The 11529-nt window shown below is 36.7% G+C and overlaps 1 protein-coding gene across 7 annotated transcripts in view; it reads right to left on the bottom strand.

Moving 5' to 3' along the window:
* Nucleotides 1-2455: 2455 nt before the first annotated feature.
* Nucleotides 2456-11529, bottom strand: part of ATP11A (ATPase phospholipid transporting 11A) — a 214053-nt gene continuing 204979 nt past the window's right edge. For 4 of the 7 annotated variants that reach the window (XM_037897078.2, XM_043535773.1, XM_043535754.1 and 1 more), the window contains exon 29: nt 2456-6723. In XM_037897078.2, coding sequence (XP_037753006.1) covers nt 6466-6723 — 258 coding nt within the window. In that variant the 3' untranslated portion in view covers nt 2456-6465. Of the gene's footprint in view, nt 6724-9710; nt 9846-11529 lie in introns of those variants that run through there. The other 3 variants (XM_037897089.2, XM_037897098.2, XM_037897104.2) reach the window with 3 other exon arrangements.

Below are 11529 nucleotides of genomic sequence, written 5' to 3'. Positions count from 1 at the left end.
GGGGAGAGGCTCCCTGAGGCAGGGAGCACTAACTATACTAGCTATAAAAACACAAAGTTTAAACTTACTAAAAACTATTTACAGGTATTAAAAGCAGAGGAAGATCAAAATGGACACAGAATCCTCAGACCATGTGGCAGTAAGAAGGAACTGGAGAGGCATCAGTCTGTGCCACTGTTTAGGCCCTTGGTTCAGAGAGTAACTGCAGATGCACAAACCAACACCATTTCTGGATACAAATCTCTGGTCTCAGGTGCATGAAGCACATGTGAACCTACATGTGGAATACACATACAGACCAGCAGTCGAACAAACCACATTTTGAAGGATGAGGCTATAATTCCATCTAGCTCTTGGCTTGTGCATGAGTCTTTGCTGAAGCCCCGACATTCCTACTTGCTGCTGTTTGTTATATCTTTATTCCACTATTTTTAGCTTGTGATACCTGGAGGAGGAGTTAATAATATCTTGCCCTTTCCTCTTGAGCTTGTATGTTAAACATACTCCAGCAAAGCACAAAATATATCTATTCTAGAATACAGTTATGCAGCAGTGGAAGCTCCTTCATTTACACATTGTGATGATCTCGTCCCTCTTCCTATGGAGTAAACCCCTTTGTTAGGGGTATAAAAGCAACTGCAATGCTAAGTAGATGTACCTCATCATCCCCAATATTCAGAACAATATCAAAGCAGTAAAATGCATTTCAAATGTCTGGTGGAAACAAATACAGGTTGTAGCCAAGTAATTTGCATATAGATGGCAGAAAATGCTAATTTGTTGAAACTTTTCATAGAAAATTTTTGTGGCAGGTTTCTTGGGTCCAGGAGGGAACTTCTGGTCAGAGAAAAATATCCACCACCAGGGGCCCCAATGGAGAATGGGAAAAATTTTGAAATCTCAAAAATGTTCATGGGACAAGAAAACCATGTGTACCTTAACTAAGCGTACCATACCTTTCTATATTTTAATAATTTCTGATTTCTTTCAGGTTTAACCTTAACTCTAATTTCCTAGGTTTCTAATGCTTTGTTATGGGATAATTAAAATACTCTACAGTGCTGTTGCATCCTAAAATATGAACATGTACCCTCAACCTTAACTCTGTCTTAACATACTTTTTGTCTGGGACTCCAGTGTTATGTTTATGAATTTAAATACTCAGAAATGTGGAAATGAAAAAGTTCTCAGAGTAATGTTACCTCTGCCATATTCTGCATCCCATATTTTAGGGCTTTAAAATATAAGCAATATATTAAGATAGTTCTTACATATGTATCAGTCTATAAAATACAAATGTGTTATCTCCCTTACACTGTGATGGTGCATACAAATATTTTGGTGGTCCCGGGTGGGAACCTCAGCTCCCTTCTGCTGTCTGCCCCAGGAGTATCTTGCAGAGGAGTCCTTGACAAGCCAGCCAATGGCCTGGGACTTCAGGGGTTAATTCCCAACCATAGTTTAGAGACAGCTCAGGGAGGAACTACCATTTGAAAGCCAATTAAGCAGCTGATCTAGGGTCCTACCAAATTATTCCTGGCCATGAAAAACACGTCATGGACTGTGAAATCTGGTCTTTTGTGTGCTTTTACCCTATACTATACAGATTTCATGGGGGAGACCAGCATTTCTCAAACTGGGGGTCCTTACCCAAGAGAGTCGTGTGTGTGGGGGGGGAGGGAGGGGCATCGCAAGGTTATTTTAGGGGGGGTCGGTATCACCACCCTTACTTCTGTGCTGTTTTCAGACCTGAGTGGCTGGAGAGTGGCAGCTGCTGGCCGGGCACCCAGGTCTGAAGGCAGCGCTCCCCCTGCAGCAGCACAGAAGTAAAGGTGGCAATACCATACCATGCCACCCTTACTTCTATACTCTTGCCTTCAGAGTTGGGTCAGGACCACTACAGTTACAACACCGTGAAATTTCAGACTTAAATATCTAGAATAATGAAATTTACAATTTTAAAAATCCTATGACTGTGAAGTTGACCAAAATGGACCATGAATTTGGTAGTGCCCTACCTATTGGAAAACACCTTAAAAGAAGGGTTTTACTCAGGGAGGGGAAAAACCCAGGTTTTCCAGGGCAAAGAATACTAGGGAAAAATATATGCTACATGGTATGGTTTATAGTTTTTGTTTGGAATTTTTTTCAGCTTGCTGGCTGTAAAACTGCATGTAAGGAATGAAGCTTTGCCAGACTGGTGCCAATTTGTATTAACCCAGAACCTCTGCACTAAAACCAATCCAGAGTGAGTGATTTTGTGTTTACACCTAAGCCTCCAGCGAACTCTCATTTTTATCACTCTGCTCCTCTTCTGGCTACATATGGCTTCCTGAAAATGTAACACCTTTTTCAAACTACTGCAAAAGAAAAAAGTCTTGGTCATGATGAACAAAGCTCACTGAAGCTGACACAATCAGACGACTAAAATAAAATGTGAATACAAACACATCAGTTTAAGATTAAAACACTACTTTATTAGTCTATTATCTACTTACAGTTTATTACAGGTTAATAAGAAATCATTTCATATTGACCCTTAAATGATTTTAATTGCTTATCACCAAGCTAAACCAGTCTTTAATTTTTATTTTATTGCAAACAGATTCATATCTCCTGCTTATATATTCTATAGAAATGTCCAAAATATGAATGAGTATATATAAACAAGTTATGTGTGGGTATCTATAGAAACAAAAGTTAAAAATAGCATTGAAAATAAACTTTACAGTAATGTATTATTTGACTGTTTAGGTCAGGTGAATGAAGTGTTACAGGATAATCTAAACCTTAGATTTGAAGGCTGATTTATTTTCAGATAAATGCACCTATCATTGTACAATTTAAAAATAAATGTCAGTATTTGGTGCAGATGACTAGAGAGATCTTAAATGGTTAATGCACTGATAACTCTCCCCCCATTCCCAACAGCACTTTTGCAGAGTCTACTTTACATTATACAATGAGGACATTTTAAGGGACGGTATATGCATACAATACAACAAGTCAGAAGCACCACAATTTAAAGTCTGTATATGTTCATATGGTAAAAAATTAAAGCTACATAAACTGATTTTTAGATTATTCTCCAAAGTAGAATCATGTATACTTACACTTTCATAATACTTTGACAAATTTCCATTAAAGCTTTGTTCACAGACAGTAGCATGATCACAATGATCCCACTGGCTTTCCAAAATAGTGCAGTTCCTCAATTAAACTTGTTTCCTTTTATACTTGCAAGCCAGTGGGATCAAGACAAACAGGCTAATGCAAGCAAGAAAGTAAACTGTAAGCTTTTATATTAAGTGGTTTAACAAACCATATTAATTACTGTGTACCATACAATGAAAATGATTCCAGTATTTTGCTACTAGCCACTGCAGGAATACATGAACTTCAGTAGCTAAGAAGCTTGAAATACTTTAAGTCTTCACAAACATTTGGTTGATGCCTACCAATTCCAATACATTTATAAAAGCAGTTATGAAGATATTTTGTTGTTAAAGCTGCAACAATTTAAACAAGGCAAGTGAGGAGTTATATGAATTGTTCTTTTCGTCTTCCTGAAATTTCTTTCATCATACAAAAGTCCATCAAATGACCATGTCCCATTAATAATACAACCTTCTAATGTTGTTTAGATATAACTTACATTTACACGTGTGTCCTATCTGATCCGTTTACAATGAAACTCTTGAGTTTAACATCTGCTGCATTGGACTAGGTTGGCTATAGTAACAAGGGACTGAAGGAAAGATGTATCAAGTGTAAATTAATTTTGAGAACATATGCCTTTTTCATTTAGATGGCATATTTTTGCAGACAAATATAGTACAACTATTTAACTAAAAGTTTTAATAGATATTTCTGCTTTGACTTAGTAAATGCAAAACATCTCTCTCCCTCCCAAAAATGACTTTGTTAAATAAAACTATTTTGTCCTTTAAACAACTCCCCAAACACGAAGTGTTTCAGCCTGTATAAAATCTCTGTCAATGATTTCTAGGTAAGAGTTGGGCTGTAAGAAGGTTGCAGTAAACTGTTTTGTTAGTAGGCAGCGCAGGAAGGAAGCATTTTCAAGATCAAGCCAAAGTCTTCTGATTTAAGGCTGAAGGATGGAAATGAGAAAAAAATCGAAAAGGATGAGGCTTTACAGAATAAAAAAAGTGAGCGTAATAGTATATAAGCAGAAAATGTATCACACTAATCACTACTATAATAAACAGCATCAAAACATCAGTAGTTTGGGTGAGATTGATAGAGCAAGAGACCTAAATTTCTAATTTAACATTCTTTAGAATTTTAACATTCAGCCACAATTCCTCTGTAAGCTAAAATTTAAGTGGCCAAAACTCAAATATTAAAAAAGCCTTCAAAACAGATATTTAAAAATAATAAAAATGGTGTGTTAACAAATGTATGCGTAAACCAGATCTATAAATAGCTACAGTATGAAAAATATTTCAGTGCAAAGGCAATTTTAAGATTTCTAAAAAATACATTACAAATAATTTGTTAACTGCACACAGGAAATTTGTCACTACTACTGGTATAAAACGTATACCCATATAAGATATATTTTTAAAATATATACACCAGTGTTTTATATAGGGGACAGTTCTAACTGACCGACATTCAAATATGCAATGGCAAATATAAATAAATTTATACTTATTAATATTACAGTATGTGACCAATATGATGGCATTGTTTGAAACTGAAAACTGCTACATGCTAAATGGTAAAGATGCCCTAATATCATTCTATAGGGCAATGAATAGGTTGTCAGACTTTTTTCTTCTTCTCTCTAATCTTTGGTATAATGAAGTTTTCACAATTCACTTTTTAAAAATTCTAGCTGTTTTCCCCAGTGTTTCTTAACAGTAGGTCACTGGTTCTTATGAAGAGATCACTGTAAATGTTTGTGTGAAACATTTCCTAGTGAATTGATTTTACTTGTATTTAAAAAACATGTACTTCTAAGTTATTTTACACAAAAATGAAATCCTCCCCTTTCCCCCTTATCTACAGCACTAAAAAGTCTGCAAACAATACCCCGGTCAAATTTTCTAATAAAGGCAGCAGCTCTCATCCCAAATACTTAGTTTCCATCTAGAAATAAACATTTAACTAATGGCCTGCCAGAAACATTAACGGAAATGATTGTTTATCTGGTATTAACTATGGGTACATTAAAATTGATCAGTGTTCGATTAAACCTTGAGGCATTTTTACACCCCAAATAAAACACTGGACAAAAACCAAGCAAGTACATAGCTAAGTAAAAACAGTGCAAGGTAAAATTAATGCTGCTGAGAAATTGGAAGCACAAGCTGGCTGTAATGCTTTAAATAATTCATACAGCTTGTAGTCAGACTCATTTCTACCAGAAATATGTTTTAACCCACAGTAATAGACACATGCCATCGAGTGGTTCTGTCTCAAAAGACTAACAAACATATACTGGCTTCTTCAGAATAAGATACATATAGTGGATCCATTAGCCATTAAGTCAAAATAAGAATCAAAGAACAAAAATGGAGATGTTAAAAAAATTCTATTTGGGTAGCATAAAAGATTGGTTATGAACAACTATTTCCTATCATTGACAGGAAAAAGCTTAACCCACCAATATTTCCTAACATGAATAATTTAGAATCATGCACATGCACTTTTCCAGAGAGGTAGCTAGGTGATAGGAACACTGGTTAATTTATTCTTAAATTCAGACATTTTAGGCTGAATTCTTAAATTCAGTAACCGAGGAAATGTCAATATTGATGGTTTTATGTATTTGACAGCCAGCTTGACTCCATATGGTATGTATCTAGTCTAAGCAAAATTTATTTAGTCTACCTTTCTACAGGGGAAACTAACTTAAAACCATATTAGACCTGATTTAGCCACTTACAAGGTAGTGAATATTAGAGAGTGTTTCTTGAAAGCAGATTTGCACAGAGGAAACACCAGTTTGTTCTACAGAAAGAGCAAAGAAAGAAAAAAGTACAGAGGAAAATCAGAAACCGCACTTGTTAAATATTCTTTAAGTGACTTTCACTGGAGTTATCTGAGGTCATTGCTTCTGGCTGAAAATTAAAACCGTTGATCTCAAAATGTAGGTCATTGACTTAAATTATACACTTCAAGTAATACAGAAATGACTAATGACAACAGAAGCAACAAACGCACAAACGTCTTGACATAGCATGAAGAAAATTTCTAGTGCTATCAGTCTCACAGTACCAGACTGTGCAGATTGTTCATTGCTGCAGCAGTTCAAAACATAAAAAGGGGCCAGCAGGCCTGGAAAGATTCATACTTCTAGCTCTTGATCCTATTTGTCTGAACACTATTTCAGACAGGAAAAGCCAAGTGTATTTTAGTACAGTTCTGTGACATGTTTCCTGTTTTTGCAAAAAAGAAAGAAAAATGCAGTTCTTAAAGGCTTGAATTGGTGATCTGTCATACGGATGTTTCCAGACCTGACCCACTGTAGCAGTATCTTGCACTGGAATTGCAACGGTTATTTGAATAGCCAAAGATGGATGGAAGTATTGAATAATCATTGCCTCTCCAGTGCGTAAACATCATTTTTTTAGAATGAGAATTAGACCTCCTGGCTGGGGAATTGCTGCAGTCACTGCTCCTGTATCTTGGGTTTTTCAGAGACGCAAGAGGTGTGAATTCTGAAATGTGGTCCCGACAGTGCCTGGACATAATCTGTCAAGAAAACCAAAGAAATAACACACAGTAAGTTGACAATAAAATAGCCAAATATCCTAAAAAAATGTCATTTAATAGACGCACTATGCCTTTGGCACACACATAGTGCTCACTAGAGCACCAGTCTGGCTTGTTCATTTCAATCCCAAAGTGATAAGCAATCAGCCAATTTCTACATGATTAATTTACATTAGATTTAGAGATCAGAGAGCCAGCTATTCTTCATACATAAAGTTGATAATGTCTCATTAAAGAGCAGAGTGGGGATTAGAAGGATTGTTTTCAATTTGAGAATTATTACCAGGTTTACATTATAATTTGCTATATTGCTTTAAATATCATTTCATCCTTGACCTTTTATCAGTGTAGCAGCAATTTTAAAAAGGCCAGAATAATTTCATATATTTTCTCCAGCATTTCCAAAGAGAGAGAATTCTCCTCAACTAGTTTATGTTAATAGATGATAATGCACAGTGGGGTTAAATGCACTAGCTCTTTACTTCTGCAGATCTAAATTCAGATCTTGCTTGGATTACATATGGATCTATTTAGCAATTTATACTACACATCACAGTATTATCTTAGTCTAATCTTCCATTAACATTTATCTATGCTACAAAATCACCCCATAACCGAGCACAATGGGTAACATCTACCCAGGAAATACTCAGGACTACAATAATAGCAGTATTGCATGACAAGACTGAAGTACATGTGCACTGACTGAGGGGGAATTTGCATTGGGCCTTCCCAAAGCAGTGGTCTATTCTCCTCTGCAAATGCACATATAACTAATATTTATGGGTTAAAGAAGCTATATCATAAGGAGGAAAATAAACCTTAAGCCAATGCTTAATCTTAAGCATTCAAGCCAATGCTATCAGTCACTTTCTCGTGAGTAATGAATAAACCATTAACAAATTAATAAACCATTAACAAAACCCCTCTCCTCTGTTCAAAACAAAAAATGGCAAAAGGAGGTAAAAAAACATCAATGTTAGTCATTTCATCCCCTTTCTGTTTATAAAACCTGCCTGAGACATTATTTCTTTCATAACAATCACAACCCTCAAATACCACTTGTATATGCTCAAGACCAGCAATAAGGCTCTCTTTTTAACTCCACAGTATAATCACTCTTTGAAGACAAACAGTGAGACAAATACAGGGAATTATTCAGCAGAGGGGTATTTAATATAGCCCCGAATCTTTTCAACATATATAGACCAAAGACAGGCATTAATTAAAGGAAAAAAACCAGATAAGTATACATTGCATCTTATGGGAAAGCATTTTATAAATGTTTTTTTAAAGGATTTTTTTTAAAAGAAGTGTACAGGAACTATATTTCATATCCCTCAACCCACAAAGTCAGTTACCCTAAATACCTCTAAAAATGATGTGTTGTTCTATATATAAAATGTCATGAGCTCAAGGTCTTCTATTTTGGGATTGTCCAGGGCTAGAAACAGTTTGTGTGTCCACACTGCAAAACTGGGAAACTCCCCTAAGAATGGTATAAAGTGCCTGTGTTTTGCTCTGCAGGGTTACAAGATATCTAAAAACACAGCTTCCCTGCCGCCCGAGCCCACTTCCCTGCATGCTTCCCCTTGGCTCCCCCACACACCTATCACTCTCTTCACACACTGTCACTCTGACTTCCCCTTGATTACCCCACTGTTGTTTTCTGGTACCAGGAAACGGTGAGGCAACCATGGGAAGAAGTAAAGTGGGAAGCAAGGTATATTCATGGGTCCAGGTGGGAGTTTGTTTGGGTAAGGCAGCTGGTATTAATGAGACTGGAGATACTGGAGACCCAGATCCTGAGTCTCAATGTCTTTGTGCTTGAAGAGCTCATGACCCTATGTTGCTTTTCCACTAGTATCATGGGAAAACACTGTTGCCCTGGGCACACAGGAATTCTATCCCCACTCCAGGTCTCTGCTTGATACATAGCCCTGGTCTCAACACAAGATCCTTCTCATACATAACACCCTCTCCCACAACTATCTTTGAAGACCAATGAACACCCCTGTACCCTCTATATTTCCACTCACCCTTCCTGACCCCCCCTCACAGGTTCCCCATGGTGACTTCGGTTGTGACACCAGGAGAGAAAAAACCTGAAAAGCAGTTTAATCTAATCAGGGACCCCAGACACCAGAATAATGCATTAATAGTAACTATATCGTTATTGCATGGTGTCACCACAGGGCAGAATTAAGGTTCTTCCTGTGTTTTAACGACGCTTTTCTGTACTTTAATCTTAAAAGAAATCAAAACATGTTAAACTCCAAATTTTCTGGGTTTATAATGCCTGTTTTGGAGATAATTACAAAATCCCTGTGTGATTTTTTTTTTACCTTAAATTACTGCTATGTACTTTCAATTTTAATGCCATTCTAATGCAGTTTTTCATCCAGGAATATATATTACACAAGAGACATAATACATGGAGCTCCATGTTTGAGTTTTCAGTAGTACCTACAGCATTTTAAGACTCTGTATGTCTAACATCTTGTTTTGTCTGCATTTGGTCTATACATGTGTCTGAGAAGAACCGGGGCTATGGCGAATAAACTGCTAATGATTAAGTATTATTTCTTTGTATACTATGTATTCAACACCCAAGATATACCATGAGAACAAGCAGTTTATAAATATGAAAGCAATTGTCATACAATACTTAATCTCTTAAACCCAATCCTCTTCAATGGGACCCCTTGTGGGTGTATGGATCCACGCAGGCAGATTGCTTTGCAGGATCAGGGCCCTTTACTGTTACATGTCTGAGACAAAAAGACCTTACCTGTGATATGACATACATCATACAAAAACTTGGATCTCCAAGAAAATGCTAATGATATCATATATCAAAATTGGTAAAGCACAACAAAAACTCTGGAGGAAATAGTTTTAGTTTTAAATAGCACAGAACACCAACAGAAATGACTCCAAACTGGCAACATGTGCAATACTGTTACCTAGCATTGATCTAATTATGCCTCGGAAGCTGAAAGAGTTCCTTCAAGAAGTGGCCCATCGCTGTTCGCCAGTGCATTTAGAGTTGTTTTATGTTTCATACTCTTCTGCAAGGATGAGGAAAAACACTGAGACTACTGCTGAATACATGAGGGAAATGAGTGAATTTGTCAAGATGTAAAGAATAAAAATCTAACTGTTGTATCAAGGTCATATAAAGCAACAAATTTTCCAATACAGATTTTTTTTTAAAGTTAAGTTTAAAGCAAAATGCATATTCCTAATCCTGAGGTTAATTTCCTGAGCCATACTGCCTACCCAGAGTGGCTTTAATCCCATTTTGAACTCCACTGATAGAATACTAATCACTCTCTCAGAGATATATACAGTGTACCATAACTAACTAGTAATGAGTATGTGTTCTGCTGCACTCTTTTGACTATTTATTGATTACAGCAGAAAAAGTTATTTGTATTAACAAGAGATTTCCTTATGACATGATCAAATGACTTGACAGCACAGTGCTTATAAGAATGTCAAAACTGCCCTGGAACAAGGCTATTAGCTATGCTGGTAGAATGTTTATGTATGAGTAAAGCTAAGATTTTGTCATGGATATTTTTAGAAAACATCACGGACAGGTCAGAGGCATTAAAGAAAAATTCAGGGAAGCCGTGACCTGTCCGTGACTTTTACTAAAAATATCGGTGACAAAATGAGGAGCTGCAGAGTCCCCCCATGATCTGCCGCAGGACCCCGCAGCTCCTGGGTGCCACAGGCTGAAGTCACGGAGGTCCCTGGAAGTCACCGATTCTGTGACTGGCATGACCTCCCTGACAAAATCGTAGCCTTATTTATGAGCTGTCAGCTCAAAGTGCTCAGCCACCAAAATTAAGGAGCAAATTGTCCCCTTTACTAATTTGCAGAATGATTCTGTACTGAAGAAGTAGGCAGTTGCACTTGAAAACTGATGAGGGTTGGTGCTACAGGAGGTCACTTTGAAGACTACTCAGGGTCAGTAGTTGTCATGGGATTCAAGTTCTTGCACAGCAGAATCCTGTCCTCTTTTTTTCAAAAGAGAAGAAGCCAATGACTTGACAAAGATAATAGTTTATTGGTCACTGATGTAATAAAAGCACTCTAGTTCAACAGGGCTATACGCATAGGAAAGTGGAAGTATGTAGAGTCCCCATTATTCCTTTCTAAAGCAAAAGTACCATTTTTGGCTCCTCTAGAAACAACAAAGGGCAAAGATTTAACAACAAGGTGGATGACCTGCAATTGGGACTGAAGCAAAATATTAAAGAGAAAATATCAGTCAGCAACCAAATGGAAGGGAAAGGTGTTTTTTTTAAAAATGGGTCAAAAATGTAAAATTCTTCACCACTCTCAGATAAAATGTTTGACATTTTTGAGTTAGATAAATATTTTCAATTACTAGAATAACGGTCAGTTACAGAGCCAATAAAAAAGTGGGAAGAAGATAATTTGAAGTGCTTTTGCATTTTTCAAATGAGTGTTGCCAGATATTAGACATCTCTGCTGTTAGTTAGAGGGAAGAAAGAATAATGGTAGTGGAAATGTAATAAATTAATGCAGTTTGGGTATAACACATGACCACAGTGTATGATAGATAACAGAGAAAACACCATACACGTGTAATTTCAAATTAAAGGGTCAAATTCAGCTTGCCTCACACAAGCAAATAGTTTCACTGTAATTATTGAGCCTACTTGTCTGAGAGGTGCATGCCGGTTTTGGCCTGAAGTTACTCATAGCAATAGATTCCTCCAAAGCTTTTGCACAATTATTGATTGTTTT

The sequence above is a fragment of the Chelonia mydas genome, chromosome 1, assembly GCF_015237465.2.
Source record: "Chelonia mydas isolate rCheMyd1 chromosome 1, rCheMyd1.pri.v2, whole genome shotgun sequence".
Lineage (NCBI taxonomy): Eukaryota > Metazoa > Chordata > Testudines > Cheloniidae > Chelonia > Chelonia mydas.
Note: the sequence above shows the minus strand (reverse complement) of the source record. Positions and strands in the feature narration are given on the sequence as shown.